We start from the raw sequence: 17,372 nt of genomic DNA, 5'->3' as shown, positions 1-17,372 counted from the left end.
TGGTTGGCCTCGTCCTTTTCATAACATCACGCCAGCCTTCTTAGCCCAAGGCTCAAAAACCACTGCCGTATTCTTCACCAGAGTCCAGAGTCGGTAGTAAATTGTCTAACATGAAAAACTGATGAATTATTTGAGGGTTGCACGCATGTGTGACGTAAACCGTATTTCAAGCCAGGCGAACGGCTCGGTTAAAAGTTCATTTCTGTCCTAAGCGATACGCGATGATAACCGAAGCAATGCAAATTCTGAGACAGCATAAATGTACGAGCTAAAAATTGCGAAAAAATAGGGGAAAAGTATGAAGCACGTTTTCTGCTCTCGAATTTCGCTGAATTCGAACTCGAGGCGGCGCGGCTTGGCCGAAATCGATCGGAGAGTTGCGCGCGCGTCGCGACGACAGAGCCGCTGCAGCGGCGTCGGGACGCCGGACTAATCTGACATTTCTTAGGCGTAAATAAACAGGCGTGTTTAGTTTGTGGGCCGGTGTGAGGCCGCGTGAGTTTCGGCGGACGCGCTGAGACAAGTGCATCGTTGCTGATTACCCGGCGATCATCCCCGATTGGCGGGTCCAATGAGCGCCCCGCAACGCTGAGCTCGGTGAGCAAGGGTTCGTCCCGACTTTGCCGGGGTCTCGACGTCTGACGGAGGGCCGCGCCTCGCATGCCTCCACGTTTATCAATGATTCAGGTGAGTCGGTTTTGCCCTCTGCATTGTCGTTCCTCCCCGAGGCCCCGCAGGCTCATTTCAACCCCGATCACCCGACGCCGGCGACACTCGTGCTGGTGTAACTTACCCCTGAAGCTTACATGGAGGGTGGAATAATTCTACTGCTGGCCAAAGATGTCGCTACCAGTTCCTATTCGACACGTTTTATAAAAGTTTTGACCTTTGTCACTCGAAGCAAAAAACGTTACCGTACTGATCGCTGATATAGATTCATACCGATTTATAGAAGAAGGCGACGAAATGGGCTTTCAATCTTTAGACACGCTATTGGCGACTGTTCACATCGCTCGTGTTCGTTCAACGGTATCATCGTCATCATAATTTGCATTTTATAACGTCTTGTGGATTTTATTTATGTGTTAGGGCCGTGAACTCTAGTAAGAGCTAAATTCATCGTAATTGTAACGGTAGCGTTGATCGCTGATAATTGGAAAAGTAAACTGTGTGTGTGCCGGACGTTCCGGAAAGTCTGACGTCGCGCCGGTGTTCCGCAATAAATATCAATGGGCGTAAAATGTCTCCGTGCAACAGAGGATGAAATATCTATCCATTATTATTCTGTTTTGTACACTCGAGTCCTAGCGATCGGCTATAAAACTCTGGGGTAGTAGGATAAGAATTTTATATTTCTGTTTGTGTAATTCCCGCTCTTTCAATATCGCCACGTATAGTATGCCTACGTATACGTATGAATAAAATCACACTGAGAAAAATTCGAAGATGAATCTCGATCTTCGATCGACGCTCCCGCGCGTATAAGCAAGAAGGCGAATAATCTAACGCCTATAAATTCAAACGACACGAAAACCCGTCCTATCTCCCCTTCGCGTATCATCGAAGCTACACCGACGACGTCGCCATCCATGAAGTCGTAAATGGGATAAAGTTATCGGGCATAAATAACACCTTTGAAAATATTATACACCCATACATTATTTATCTGCCTGTTTATAATATATTTTCGCGTCGATCAGCCTCTTGTGTGTTTAAATCAGAAGAAGTGGATTGAGACGTGGAAAAAAATATTCGAAGACAATATATGCGACAAATTCAGTGATCAACTTCGCGAAGGCTACGCGCAGAATCGGAATTTATTCTGCGGGGGCCAGAACTTTATTAAATAAAGGCGAACTACATTGGTAGGCTCGGAAATTTATTATCGAGCCTGACAATGCGGTGTATGTGTTTACCGCTGTTTACACCCTGCCTCCTGTTCGACCCAAAACTTTTGAACAACTAACATTTGCGTTACTGTTTACCGAACCGGGGATGGAGCAGGGCTGATTGTAGATGGAGAACTTGGAGGAGGGTGGACAATTCCGAGGATGAGGACGAGAGGATTTATACTAGCAGAGATTCCCTATTCCGACAATTTATCGTAGCGTTTATCAAATAATTCTATCGAACTGACCGGTCGCTGGGAATAACCGCTCGCTTCCCGGTGACTCGACGGGATCCATGGAATTCTGTATTACGGGATCGATGCCTTTGAAGACAGAGAGTAAGAATGACAGTGATCGTCGGCCGTTGTGCTCGGAAACTGACATTCCGCAGCCATGCATACTCGATAGAATTGCGTTCGCGTGTTTTGGAATTTTGACGGAAATTGGTGAAAATTATACGACATTCCCTTCATAAGGGGGCTGCTTGTGTAATTTCCGTAGAAATTTATCAGGTCAGGCATGTTCCAGGCATTAATTATTATCGAATCACGAGCTTTTCAACATGCCCCGGAAATTATAAACGAGCGTATGACATTTCCATTTTATCGTTGAGAAGTACTCCTGCGTTTTGGGTAAACTCTGAACAATATAACCTCGTTAAAAATTAATTAGTTTGGCCCAAACAAAGCCAGACCACAAAAAAAGTCAACGATGAATCAAAAGTTTGCAGGCGAAGTCGATTTCGGGAACTAAGCGCTACATTCGATGTCTCATTTTGTTCATGAAATTAGTTCAACTCGTTTGGAAATTTTTTGGTCTTGGATTAGATAAACGGAATTTTTTTTCGGATACAGAATAATTTGATTCTGTTCCTTGTATATTTGCTCTTCTCTCCAGACACAAGCAGCGAATCTTTACTGTCAGGTACCTACTAACTTTCCAAATTTTTCCGAGTGAAATTTCACTCTTTTCTAGTGAAAATCGAGCCACTCCAATAACAGGAGTGAGATTTTACTGAAGAAAACTTGGAGTGCTCTCCAATTTTGAAAAATATTTCTTGACGTCTCACTTCTGTCGAAGTGGCTCAATTTTCACTACACAAAATTTACCGAGCACAAACGATATTGAATTCGATAAAGCGTGCACTATTTATTAACAGGCACAAAAATTAAACAGTGTAGCAATATTGTCAAGTGTTTGTGCAGTTGGTGTCTTCTTTTCAACATCGATATCATCGGCACAATATGTATTAACAGCTGAACAAGGTATATGAAATATTTCCAGCGGATAATATGAAACATTGGCGTTCATACGGAGCTACGTTTATGGCCTGCCCTCTCTTTTTTTCGTCGATTAATGATCGGATAGTTTCTTACGTTAATACTTTTCGAGTATTTACCATCGCTAATTCAAGGCAATTGTGGTGTCGTATGTTTCAATTGTGGCTCGACTTGGGACGAGATAAATCCATAATTTGTGTGCTATTTAGAATTATATAGGTGTAGCTAATGATTCGAAATAATAGCAATAATTGCAACAACGGATTACATAGTTTTTACCATTTCATTTCATCGTCACTTGTGCAATTTGATATTTTTTTTCGATTTTAAGGTGATTCTGCATACTCATATGTATCCTGACGGTGAAACCTTGTCGCGAGGCAATTTTCGAGTATAACAAAAGTTTGACGTGATACATCCGAGACTTGCGTATTTTCTTTCGTTCAATTAACAATAAAAATTGCACACATTAAGCATACATTTACTGTTCCAGTGACTTATCATGAAAATCAAATTATCGTTCACGTTTCGCGACGTGGTTACCAAGCGATACCGTTGGATTTTTGGCCGTCAGGAAACAGTCTGATTATTTCTTATCTTTGAAGTAGTCCGACGAGTCGTTTTAATATCAAAGTAATAAAAACATATTAAATAGCAGTTGAGTCAAGTTACGGTACGAATTTTATCGTGTTTTTCGTATTTTTGTGAGAAGCTCGGTCCCGCTCAACGACGTTGGTTTTTATCCCACGTGGCACAAGTTGCGGAAGGACACGTTGGAATTTATCCCATGAATCCATTATCGAATCTTCGCGAGGTGGTAAGTGAGTATAAACAAAAAATATTTATCACAAGCTCGATTGGTTTTTACTCCATAAAGGAGTCTACGCATGACTTTACCGTCGCCGAACTTTTTTCACCAAAGGCAACCAGTTTTACATTCTCTACGAATTCTCATACGCGGGATGTAGAAAAACTTATATGCCCAACTAATATTGAACAAATTTGTAACAATACTTCGTATCGATGTTACAATCTTCGAATCGCAGTATAGAACTTTGGATGTCGTTTTTCCTTTTACCGTCTGGTGCGCTTCAACTCACTTCGATGAGTCGCGCGAAGGTCTTGAAAGCTTTTGGACCGTTACCTTTATTTCATTTCGGGATTAGGTAGGGATACACCAAGATGAAAGCAACACTTAGATGAATTCGAATATTCGTCAATCTTGAGCGATTTCTAATCTTTTTTTTGGCCCCATCTGGCTGCTTAAATCCCTAACTCTTGAAATTCCGATGTTCACGTTGCGGCATTGAAATCTTCCGCGATGTAAACGGTGGCAATTACTGGTCGGTTTTTAAGTAGGCTCTGACGGCAGATCGGGGGATGCATGTCGAGGGCAATTATCGAGTTCCTATTGTACACGTGCAGTTGAAACCTATCAGGCCGCAAAATTATTCGTGAGAAAAGCGAGTCCCCTCCGGATGTCAGCGATCTTGTGTGAAACGAATAGCAATGGCAAGCGCAGGTCCATTTTCGAAACGAGCGTCGAAACGGTTTCGGATAATCCAACTGGAGCACTTTATGTTCTGTAAAAACTAAAAGTCGCCATTCGATGCTCCAGTTTCTCGATAGCCAATCACGCAGATCATTTTTATCACGATAATTGCGACGATATTGCGTACGATAAGTAATAAATCGGAGCAGTGCGATATAAAGTGGGATGAAATCACCTCGGATGATAATTTATTTTTTACCCGATGCCCGGATCTTCGAACAATCGCCGGGACTGTCTGCAGAGGCTGGATACCTCGAGGATCGTACCTAAAAATGGAGGACCCTAGACAGCAGGATAGTAGAGTGTTAGGGCGACAGGGCGGATAAATGGTAAGCTGGGTTTCAGGGTAATCGGCCGTGTGATTGTCACCTCGAAGGGCTACGCCAAGAAACTGAAGTAGTTCTCGGCTGTATTGAGTGCAAACTGGGTGGTTTCTGAGGGTCGGTTGTACAGCGTCAAAGCGGCCCTAAAACTCAAAGATAATTAGAAATTTCTCAGCTAATTAGCTCCGACGGGATGCCGCTGAATTCCAAAAATACTTCCAAACCTCTTTTTCGTTTCTCTCTCTCTCTCTCTCTCTCCCTTTCTCCACTTTTTGTCACTCGACGAATTTCGTATGCGCGGAGAGAATAAACGCCGGCCGTATTGAACGCACACAGAACGTGTTTCTACCCAATATTGACACAGATTCTAATCTCCTCACAGCTCGGAGGAAATGCGGCTTATCTGTTACTGATAACTCCTTATCTAAATATGAATCGGGGACTGCAGATAATGTGAAACGATCAAGATCAATGTCTGATTATTTCGGAATGCTCTGCGTTCAATATTATTGATCCGAATGGAGAGCCGAATTCGCCATCTCTTCCACGCAACAACAAGAAGAGCCAGTCTGGCCCCCTTAGCCTCACACGTCGAGTAGGTTATTTAGTAAGTTGGTTAGTTAGTTAGTTAGTTAGCTAGTTAGTTAGTTATCCGATACACCAACGCGTCCTCGTTAATTTTTGCAGCCCAGTTCACGGCACGACGAAGCTTTTACAACGGTTCAACGTTAACCAGCATTGGAGATGAGCAGCCCCTCAAGAAAGCAGCTCGCGGCGCGCGTTTTCACCGGTCGACTATACACAAGTTTTTCATTATCACCCTTGAAAGGTACACGGGTATCACAGCGAGGAAGTGAGGGAGACGAGCAGCGTGGATGTCTCAGAATAGAGGCAATACGTGCCAATTACCTTCCTCCGTACGGCCGGTTTCACGCCAAAGTACATGGTAAGACGTAATTGGTGTATTTTTCCGCGGACGAGGCAAGCTGAAAGTGTCCTAGAGAACGAGATGAAAGCTGGCGTAAAGTTTGTGTATGAAATATTTTAATTGGGCGTAATTGCCCAAGCTCAAGTTAACTCAGGCCTGCGTAAAAAGCGCTGCAGCATAAGCGGCCCGTGCTCTAGGAGACGAAGAAGCGCACACTGTACTCCTCGACTTATCAAACTCGAGCGAATCGCGTTATACAACCGTCGAATTAATTACTGGGGGATTATACTCCAAGTCGAGCATAACTGTGTAATCGAATCGTCTGGGCGAGCCGACAGTCGTGGCATTGATCGCGTTTTGGTGCGGTGCGAAGCTTACAGATATCGTTATGTAAGAAACGACCCGTATACCTCATATCCACGCAGCACTGAGAAGGTCTCAGCAAACATTGACACAGAAGTTTAGAGTTTGAACAGCAGCCGGAGGCCGTGAACTCGGTGGATTTTTCGGTCTAGGTTCTGCGGATACAGGCAGCCTTTCAGATCCCCGCAGCCTATTTTCCCCCTATTTTCCAGAGAACTTCGAACGCGAGGTTGAAACGGCCGGAACTCGGGTTAGGATAAACTGAATACTGTTCATTACCGTAACTCGAGGTGCGGATGGAGACTGGGATGCGAGGCGGCTAGCGGTTGGCCTGGGGGACTGCAAAGGCGAGAATTGGAAATTCTTTGGAAACTCTCAATGCTCTCGACTTTTCTATAGAACGCCGAAAGCGCGTTACCCAATATCGGCGGGCTCGGTTCTACGATGATAAACTAATAGGTCTGCGTTATACCACGGAACCGCATCGCCTCAGAGATAAGCGTATATACGTTTTTATACGCTGCCTCATTAAAGCCCATGCATCGCACGTCTGTTAGCGCCGGACTGTAGCCTGTGTTGCGTGCGAATAGACTGATTACACGAACCAATAACAACTCTTGCAGTATGCACGTACATGCGGTTTTTCCCCCTCTACATTGTAGTTAGTTTGAGGCCAGAATGACCAGGCTTGAGAATCGGCGTTGAGGAAAAAGAGCCGAAAACCTGAAGAACCAGCGGCGCTGGTGCCAATCTGGTAATGCCCCAGTCATGTAACGGTGATGCATGAGTCAGGCTGTACTCGACGGCCTCCATCGGCGATAACATTGTACCGGCATAATCAATCATCTCCTTCCTGACCTGCCGCTGTACGTACTCGCCCGCGTGCATTGCAGCGGTAGACGAGCAACCCGCACTCTGCACTCTTGCACCTACTGCAGAGTTTGTGGTTATTCTCAACGAGCAGCTCGACGTTCCCTGTACTTGCTGCTGCGGCTTGAACTGACCTGCAATGCCACGTGTTTTCATTCGCAGTCCTAGTACGTGGAAGTGTCCCTGTGATCAGCTATTAGTACGGGAGCAAAAGAGGCTAAATGGTAAGTCACTCGAGCGCTGCGAGAACCTATTGGATCATAAAGATTAGATACTAAAAAGAAAAAAAGTTCATATGATATATGCTCTTTTACTGCCGGGGGAAGTAGGTACTAATTTTCAAAAATGTAAAAAAAATTTATTATAAAGAAATACTCGAGTGCGTCAGACATTAATATCGTATACGCCCTATGTGCTTCCGTTAACAGAGAAGTATTAATCTGCCGGCTTACAAGTCGGGGGTGGCAGCACGAAGGGGTAGAAAATGAGAAAAAAAAAAGGTATTTAAGCTCATCAGATATTCAGGGGGAATGTTAAGTGACCTCTAAAAGGTATCCTATTCAAAAGACTGACGATTTGGATGCAGTCAGAACTCACAGCCGATTTTTGAAAATGTAAAAAAAAAATAGTGACCTTGAAATACTCAAGCTCATCAGATTTATATGCAGACAGTTCAGCTCGATGTCCTTGTTGTGCTAACCTATAATCTGATAATTATGTGGAGGAATTTCATTGTTCTGACAGCTTAAGGTAGTACCGTGACATGTAAAGGACACCAATAGTCAATGGCTATTGTTTTCTTTCTCACTCACTAGTGCTGTCTTTCTTTACCGACTATCGCTCACTTACTTCCACTCACGTGAATCATCGCAAGTGACCAACTTTAAAAATTATTTACAAAAAAATAAATACTGCTTGTTTATGTTTTCTTTGAAAAAAATTACTTGTTATATCCTCAATTAATAATTCTCAGTTTTTGAAAACAATCCTAAGAAAAATATGGCTGTTATAAAATAAAATAACTTTTAACTTTTTTAAAACACAATAAACAAACCAAAGCGTCACAAATCTACGAACACGACCGCGTTGTATTGTGATCAGCCGCAGAAAGTAGTGGGGGGACGGTGCGAGAGAGTGAGAAATAGAGAAAGAGTGAGAAGGGGAGAGAGGCGCGGAGTGGGAAATACATAGTTCTCAGCACTTGCACGTACCTCACTTTATCAATAATTTTAGCTTTTTTACGTTGTAGAAACCGTCAGATTATATTATATCCGTAATTTTTACATGATTTCCTTCAAATTAAAAAAAAAAATAACCGCGCTCGAATACTTCCAGGTGACGTTTTTTCTTTGCAAACTAATTACTCGCTTATTCTCTTATATCATGATCAAATCGTCAGAATATTGAAATTGACGCTTTTTTCCATGTAATTAACTTACCTTCTATTAATCTGACGAGCTCGAATTAATTTGAGGATCAATTTTTTTTACTAATCTGATTGGCTGCCCTAGACGCACCCTTGTATGTTAAGGGTTCATATATGGTGGTCGTTCATAACAGGGTGCAAGGTTTCCTCCCTTATATTGTTCTGTCGCGCTTGAATAACACCCAAAATCCCCTCTTGGGCTCCCCTACTACTACGCGCACGTGGAACGTATCATAATTACGTGCGAAAGTTGCGGCAAAAGTGGCGTCTAACAGAATTGGTTGGCTTCTTCGAATGTCTGGAAAATTTGTTTGGATTCTAGAGAATGGTCATAGGTAGAACGGATTTCTCTCCCGGAGAAACAACCCTTAAAGCTACTATTCCCGATTTACGATTAACACGGTATCGCAAATTCCCAGGAACTTGCTTCCAACCTGGAAGATCACCGGCAGAATACACTCGGGGCTTATCCTCATTACGATTTCCGCGGTTGTCCGCGAATAGAACGAATTCAACGTCTAGTCTTAGCGACCGCATCCTTGCCAGTGGAGGAGTGGCTTTAGAATAGGGAAGCAGTTCGTTTTTGCGTTTAACGAACAGAGACGTGGGCCGAGGCCGCATCGTCTTGTTACAATTCTATTTTCAGAATCGTGTATTATTCGCGGTTATATTCAATTCTACGGCCAACGTCTTATTGTAAGTACTCTAAAAAAGAACTGGGCCAGGACAAAATTGTTATCCGTGCATCGAGAGTATTACCTCACTTATTATTGTACGCCTATTGATATTCAGTGTGACCTGGAAATTTCGTAAATTTCAACAATAACCAAATCGTGATGCGTCGAACCGTCGTTTGTGGAGCGTTTTTGGTAGCTTGAAGAGAGTAGAAAGTTCCGCGCTTAAGGAAACCAATTGCAAGCTAGACCCTGGGCACCATGTGGAAATAGGGGAACGGCGAAACTTGGTGGATAAAATCGAGCGTATCGTCTGCTGCATGGACCCGTTTACGTAATGTACACAGCGCATAAGCCGTCGTCCCATAGAAGGCGGAACTTCGAAGTACCGGGAGTGAGTATCGCATAGTTTCGAAGTAAATCAGTGCTGCACGACTGGGGCGGTAAGGCCGCCGAATTTGCTCAAGGCCTTTCTTCTTCCCCATCGGCCACTTGTCCCGTTGCCGTTGAATCGATTAATGCAACAACTTACTCCTAAAGTAGCATCTCGTGGCCAAAGATTCAAGGGTCCGAAGGAGGGATTTTGAGTGGCTGAAGGGTATTTCGCATAGTCAACCCCGAATCTTTCCTCTCTCGTTTTCTTCATTGCCGCGGATATGCGAAGAGGGGGAGCGAATTTATGAGAAATTAAAAATAACGAACTGAAGAATTTTTCTGACCTTTTCACGGCGTTTTCTAGCTCATTTTCACCAGCAATGAAAAGATTCCGCCTCCACGAGACCTGGGAATATTTAATTTTTATAATGGAACGCGATACACCCGCGGCGCAGCCGGGCAATAAAGCATCTCGACCAAGGCTGATGGGGATTGGGTCGTTAGTAGGTACCTACGAGAGGATGCGTAATCCGATCCTATTGCCACTGTCGACCATAAACTATCCTTCCTGTGGCTCTGCACGTGTAATTAATAGCCTGATATCTCGTTACGAAATCTCGGAGGGCCGGGGAGAAGTCAACGGATAAGAACGGCCTGGGAGAAATCGCGAGGTCCGATGCGTCATCTTTGATATACCCGCCCTAACAATCCTGCATAACGATTGCTTCGTCCGAATTTCGCTTTTCGATATCGGACCATTTTCCTCTCCCAATGCTTTGCAGCTACTGCAAATTCACAAACGATTACTTTCACCCCCTGTGGACGCAACACCTTAATTTTACCCTCGACGTGTATTTACAGCGAAGGAAGAAGCCCTCTTTCGATTTACTTTGGCAAAGTTCCGAGCCAGATTTTTGTTCCGCAACTCACGCAAGAAGTTTTCGACGAGGTAATTACCCACCCAAAATGGCTTATTCATGGGAAAAGCTTCGCGAGAGTGATGACAGTTAGAGATAGGGGAAGAAAGAGAGAGAGAGAAAGACATTGCGGACACCTTAGAATTACACTTGACATGCGAGAAAAACATAAATTGTTCAATATTGTTTGTAAAATCAGGAATATTCTTAGGAGCATAATATTCATTTCGCTCTAACAAATATAAATTAAAGATTTTGAATACCGACCCAGGCCGATTAAAATTGCAGTTGGGATGTCGGCCATGGAATCTCAGCTTGGTTACCGTCATAATAATCACCTTCTCGAACATGCTCTTCACCATGCTGCTCCTTCAGTCGGAGGACTGCGGGCCGAGTTACGTAGCCCCGGCAGACGATGCGGGAGAACCTAGTGTCCTGACAGAAAAACCTCCGGCCGTCCGGACACCGGCTCCGGCGCAATCTTGCGATCCACGAGACTATCAGCAGCCCTCGGAGTCGAGCATCGTGCGGATGGACGTGCGAGTTGGGCGATGGGACGCAAGGCGGTTGTACAAAATGTTCGACTCGGTGGTGGTCGGCTCCGAGTTTCCGGCGCTATCGTCGAGCTACTCAGTATCGATAGCAACGCAGAGCTCGGTGGAGAAGCTCTACTCGCTGGTTCAGGTCGCCCATCAATGGACGGGACCGATTTCGGTGGCGGTTTTCACCCCCGGAGACGAGAGTTTCTTCGTGTTTCAGCGTTACCTGGCCTACCTCAGGAAGTGTTACGCGCCGATCCGCGAACGCGTGACATTCTCGGTGGCGATACCAAAGGACAGACCGGTCTTCGACCAGCCCCAAGTGATCGAGCTCACCGGCGACGAGGACTGTCTCAAGCCGGAGGCAACATTGAACACCTTCCTCGTGGGCGTCTCGAAGGAGTTGGCAACGTGGAAGAATCGTAACGTCTACCCGCAGAACCACCTGCGTAATCTGGCGAGGAAGAACTGTCAGACCGAGTACGTGTTCCTTACGGACGTCGACATCATCCCAAGTCCGAACCAGGCCAACCTCCTCGACGAGTTTCTCAAGTCCTCGCAGTGCGAGAAGTGCGCCTACGTAATTCCTACCTACGAAATCGACACCAGGGTTCGGTTTCCTCAAAACAAGACCGAGCTCGTCAGAATCGCCAACAAGGGACTGGCCAGACCCTTTCACCAGAAGGTCTTCATTCACAACCAGTACGCCACCAACTTTACCAGGTGAGAGGATGGGCTGAAGCCAAAGGCGAAGATAGGTGCTTAGCAAAGTTCTTGTCGCGTTTCAGATGGAGCTTGGACGTGTTGCCAGGCTACGGAGGCAACGTTGACGTCGTAAGGTCCGGCAAGGTTTACGTGAGTCACGAAGTGAATAATTTCGAATTTTTTTACGAGCCGTTTTACGTCGCTCGTGACACCGCGCCGGAACACGATGAACGTTTCATGGGATATGGCTACACGAGAAATACCCAGGTGAGTGAATATTTTACCTCTCTTTCTTTCCTTTTCGATCTCGTAAAAAATTATTTACGCACCAATTCTATTTAACGACACTCGCCACGGTGCTCATCGTGATACGTTGACACGGGAATTCTGTAACACGACGAGTGCATGAATGCGATCGGCTAAACCGTTGGGACGTCAAACTATAGAGGGAATCTCTGTCGTGACAATGTTCGGCGACAGGCGGTGGTCCCGATGATGCGAGTGCAGCGGAATTCCCTTCGCGGAGTTGGGGATCTGGTTGCGGTTCATCGCTGATTGAATTCCACATCACAGCGTTAACGTATGACAGGAACTCGTTGAGTCCTCTTGGCAAGCATTATTCAATTTCTAGGCACCCGCTTGATATACGTGTCGATAATGCCGAGTCGGGTATCCGTGGATGTTCGGTTTATACTACATTCTGGCACTATTATATGCGACGTGCATTCTACTTTCGAGGCGCTGACACGGGTCTTTGAACTTTCTCGCGGTCCCGTTAAGAAACTTTTTTCAAAGTCTCGAAGACCGAATCAATCGCGGTGAACCAGAAATTCGAAACTCTTCTTACCGATTCATGCTCGGTACATCGGTGTTCCCTGCCAAGCCGCGTTTCCTTATACTTACCCAGATTTTTTTATCTTATGCGACTAATGACTTCACCTTTATAAAGCCGTAAAATACATCCGAATTAAACTACCTGTGTAAAAACGGTGTTGGCGGGCAAGAAGGGGAAATTTCTAATCCAAACCAAACTCCCTGAACAATCGGTAAACTCTCAATCCTCAAGCTTTTTATGTTCGTTTCTGAAAACAGTAAAAGGAAAAGGGTGCGAATGTTTCGAGGGGAAAATATCCAAGATGCAAATGGGTGAGACAGTACGTGTAGTACGTGCTAGTACGAAGCTGGCTTTAAGGTAATGTAACACCGGTTGGCGCACGAAAAATAGACCTACATTCGCGAACACAGCACAGCAGTCTGAATTCCGGGCGACGGAATGAGAATGAATATTCTCTTCCAGCCTTATTTCGCCTGGTATGTACGTACATAGGTAGCTGCATACATTTGACCCGTGTGTTTACGATTCCGTGTCGCAAGGCAGACCCGATACACGTTCTTCAACCCCTCAACGCTACATAGGCCAGCGTTGTAGGTAGGTACATAGATTTGCGCTTTTCCTAGGGGTGAGATGAAAGTAGAGTAATGGTGAACCTCGAACCTCGCGCGTAAAATGTGGAAAGCAGGGAATATCTTACGCTCAAAATATACAGCAAGAATATTATTACTTCAAATTGCGTGGTGAGCTTTCTCGCGTTCCACGGCATGAAAATAGAGGGGGAAAAATATGTTCTTCAACCCCTTGCGGGTAATGGCAGATTAGCGAAATATTCTTTTCAAGCGCTTAAGCAAAGCATGTTCAATTCTCGTTAATTCAAGGTCCTCGCGGTTAATCGTGGTGCGATCCCGACGTTTTACTTTTACGGTTAATAACCAAGTTCCGTAACTTACCAAGGTCAGCTGGTACGTGGATTTATTTTACAATTATCACAATCAGCTCTTGGTCCAGATTGTTCGGGGTGTATCAATATAGTTTAATTGTCGGGTTGTGTTCTGACAGAAATATTTTCTGTACCGCTTTCATTCTCTTCCCACGCCTAATTAAATTTGTGGTAATAGTTTGGATGTTTGATATTAAGGTACTTGGTGTAACTGTTAATTAATCGGATTACGCAACACAGATTTTGCAAACATGCTTTTATCAGACGGTAGATGAATTACAACCCGACATTTGTTCAAATTGATTCGACTGACCACACCTTTGTACAAGCAATTGAGTCGAAGACGGAAAACCCTCGATAAAAAACTGATAAGCAAAGAATAAAATTGGTCGGGCAAATTGAAAATTGAGGTACAGCTCCGTGAGCTTCGAAGCGGACGATAAATGCTAGACTGATTGAGTACTGCTGCACTGGATGCTTTGCTCAACGTTTACTTTATCTCTACGGGTATTGGTCACAGAATAGTCGGTTTTTCGAACGCACCACCTGTAGGATCACTCGGTGTCGAAAGCGGTTGAGAATCTCGTTCAACACTGTAGAAAAATTGCACGCCGAGTTCATGATCCGTCTGAAAATATCGCAAAGTGTACCCTCGGTCTCTCGAGTATTCGAGGAAGACGGAGAGTCGATTTTGCACTGTAAAACGCCTGCGGTAGAGATCAGTGATTCGACTGGGTGCGGTCGAAAACCGGGAAACTGCAGCATCGGGAGTCGTGTGGCGAGCGGATGCAAATGTGGATGTGAACGGAAGAGGAAGCGGAGGGCCACTGTTAGAGGTCGTACGATAAGTGGGCGTATAAGGGAGGACGCCCCTTATTCAGTAGGATTTAGACCGGCGTGTGATCGCATAAAACTCAATTATCAGATTCACCTTCGGTAGCCCCGTCGTGTCTCCTTGCCTTATTTACATGCGATCCCCTCGAATAAAACTCACCGGCTGATAAGAGGGAAGTTAGCGGTGCTCTTTTTATTCAATCTCACTTTCATACGTGCAAGAGGAACCGTGACTCTTTTCTGCTTTATCCGCCAGATCATCTCCGCGTTTTTTACTACCTTCTCCCACGGTAGATCACCGTTCAAACTTTGCTGGTTATCCTTTGGGTTGAAAGGTAAGTTCAAGGGGTTCAACGGCGCCTACGAAGGGACCAAAGCTTTGCGTTCCACAGAGCGATGATTGCTTTCGATGGAAGTGTCATTTGTCAATACTGACAGCTCCAGCCTTGAATCGTTAACGATGTTCATTGTCTAACACTGTTCTTCGATGGACCGTTGTTGCTGGTAACAGTGTCATCAATAGTAACTATTGAAACACCTGCTACAATAAAAGCCCAGTGCTCCATCGTCCATAAACAATATTCGACTACTACCAGCAACTACTGTTCGATGATTTTCAACGGTGGTACACTCAATTCAGCTGCGAATGCTTTTGAACGGTGTTTTACCGCACGGTATCAGTTTGTGCTGGTGTTGTGCGATTAACCGATTATTCGGCAGCTTCGTTTTTTTCGATTAATTGAATCTGAGTCGAATCTGAGTCATGACTCAGACATACAGTATCTGTCTACGTCGGTCAGAGACGAGCACAGTTCCAACATGGTAAATGAGTTGCGAGTCATGTACCGATTGACCTACATCGTTATTACGAGACAAGGGAAAAACGGAACGACGATCGATCGATTAGTGGGAAAAACGGATATCGAAGCTGCCGATTGACCGATTAATCGCACAGCACTGGTTCGTGCGGAGGGCAGAGTTGGAAAAGTATCGAAAAGGAAGGACGGATCGAGACTCGCTACCTCCACTTGAAACCTCATGAAATTTAATAACGGCGCAGAAACGGGGTATAAACAACGCACGCAGGTGCGAAACTGCAGCGACGTTGCACCCGGTACCCAGCAATGGTCACCGCTGCGGGTGATGCCAGAGCGTGAAATTAACCCGAACACATTTCCCAAGCGTACACCTCCTCTTCCTCGTCCTGTTACCTGCAGCGTCGGGCGGGTGAGCTCGGCGCCTCCACCCTTTCTCCGTACACTTGACAGCCGCCAATTTCATTTGCACCCACGCCCTGCCACCAGCCAGTGTACACCGGCATTGTACCCGTGGTATGCGCACCGCGGCTTCTCTCTTATACGTACTTCACGACACATGGCACACGTTACATTTTAAATTTTTCATTCCTCGAACGTCCTTGTGCCAACGGAACGCGCCCCCGCATACCACCTCGCATTTCTTTGTCAAACTGAATTAAATATATCCGGTGTCTAGACCATCGACCTTGAACCGTGGCGTGTCCATTAGGTCGGCTGTCTCGTACACGGTACCGCCTCTGTCTCGATACCTACTCTACCTACGTAAAGGAGTTTTCGGAGAGCTCGTAACCAGTTCTACTTCAAGGAATTTTCTATCCAGGAAAACCAATTACATTTTGATTATATAGTGTCTCAGGAAAGGAGGCTATCGATTTTTTCGGTATTGCTTCTTCCATCAGCGACGTTACCAATAAGGCGAGAATTTTTTCACGCTGCGAATGTAATTTGGCACAAAAGCTTTTGCCTGAAGACCGAACCAGTCGAAAGGCGTCACCTGCAACAATCTTGGAAGCTCTTTCTTTGATCCGTTTCTTCATTCCTCTAGCCCGGGTTTCGAACCTGACATCGCGATGCCAAACGATCATGAGACGTCGTCGCGACTCGTCAAGTCGGTGGCTGAAGGGGGTGTCACGTGTCGACTTGCAACACGACCCAGGACGGCGTATAGGCGCCGGTACATTATTATTGCGACGTCGTTCCCGGGACAGAACAACGAGACTAAGGTGTCGGCTGTCTGCACGTCTGTTTGCGCGTTAGCTGGGGCGGAAATTGCTGAAATTATGTCACCCGTCGCAGCGCGAGAACCGCGCGTTAGCTGAGCGAAATATCAAACGGAACTTGGGAGTCGTGATAATTAAATTGGGGAGAATTGAAACAACGTACGAGTATCGTGCTGCACCTGCCCTTCTTCCCTTCTGTTGAACACATTTACATCAGAGTTGAATTTCTTCCGTTGTTGATTCAGGTTTACGAGATGTTCGTTGCTGGCCACGAGTTCCTTGTGCTGACGCCCATTTTCACCGGACATTGGGGCCTTCAGACCAAAAAGGGACGACCAGCGTGGCGTGAGAAACAAAACAGCATGAACCGGAAGCTCTTCGATGGGTTCAAGAAAGAAGTTTTCGCCCGGTACAATCGGGATCCTCTCAAGATGATGAAGAACCAGAACTGACAAAAATCCCTCCGTCGATTCCGAATCGCGTATTGAACTCGGTGGATCGACTGATTAACTTTATGACACGATATACGCATTATGTAATGTGAAAATCCTGTGTGAAAAGATTGGTGTGCCATTCGTGAATTAAATGCTCACTTCGTATAAAAATGTGTATATATATATATATATATATATATATATGTGTGTGCGTGAGCGTGTGTGTGTATGTGTATGTATATATATAATATATATATATACATATATATATATATATGTATGTATATATTATATATATATATGGCGTATGGCGCCAGAAACAGTATTAAATTAAGCTGAAAACAGTTATCTGTTATTTTTGAAAACTAATAAATCGATTAACTGATATCGACAAACATATTTTTCGAAAATGAAGTTGCGAAGTTGCATGTTGTTCCAAAAATAATGTAT

At 44.9% G+C, this 17,372-nt stretch overlaps 1 protein-coding gene across 6 annotated transcripts; it reads left to right on the top strand.

The window, feature by feature from the left end:
* Positions 1–435: 435 nt before the first annotated feature.
* LOC124306747 (beta-1,4-glucuronyltransferase 1) lies at positions 436–17,114 on the top strand. Of its 6 annotated transcripts, none has more exons than XM_046767711.1 (5): positions 3,480–3,500; positions 3,882–3,986; positions 10,886–11,859; positions 11,925–12,108; positions 16,734–17,114. In XM_046767711.1, the coding sequence occupies exons 2-5, from the start codon at positions 3,957–3,959 to the stop codon at positions 16,938–16,940; spliced, it is 1,395 nt and encodes a 464-aa protein (XP_046623667.1). In that variant the 5' UTR covers positions 3,480–3,500; positions 3,882–3,956; the 3' UTR covers positions 16,941–17,114. The 6 variants fall into 6 exon arrangements, with proteins under 6 accessions (XP_046623663.1, XP_046623667.1, XP_046623666.1 ...); XM_046767709.1 differs by lacking the exons at positions 3,480–3,500; positions 3,882–3,986 and adding exons at positions 5,513–5,651; positions 5,732–5,990; XM_046767707.1 differs by lacking the exons at positions 3,480–3,500; positions 3,882–3,986 and adding an exon at positions 436–687.
* The last annotated feature ends 258 nt before the right edge of the window (positions 17,115–17,372 follow it).

Source organism: Neodiprion virginianus, chromosome 6 (assembly GCF_021901495.1).
Source record: "Neodiprion virginianus isolate iyNeoVirg1 chromosome 6, iyNeoVirg1.1, whole genome shotgun sequence".
NCBI lineage: Eukaryota > Metazoa > Arthropoda > Insecta > Hymenoptera > Diprionidae > Neodiprion > Neodiprion virginianus.
Note: the sequence above shows the minus strand (reverse complement) of the source record. Positions and strands in the feature narration are given on the sequence as shown.

Coding starts and splice junctions, on each gene's coding strand:
- LOC124306747 (XM_046767706.1), top strand. CDS start 7,345: ATGCCACGTGTTTTCATTCGCAGTCCTAGTACGTGGAAGTGTCCCTGT. Junction 7,430..10,868: donor GGAGCAAAAGAGGCTAAATG/GTAAGTCACTCG, acceptor ATACCGACCCAG/GCCGATTAAAATTGCAGTTG. Junction 12,109..16,733: donor GCTACACGAGAAATACCCAG/GTGAGTGAATAT, acceptor TTGTTGATTCAG/GTTTACGAGATGTTCGTTGC.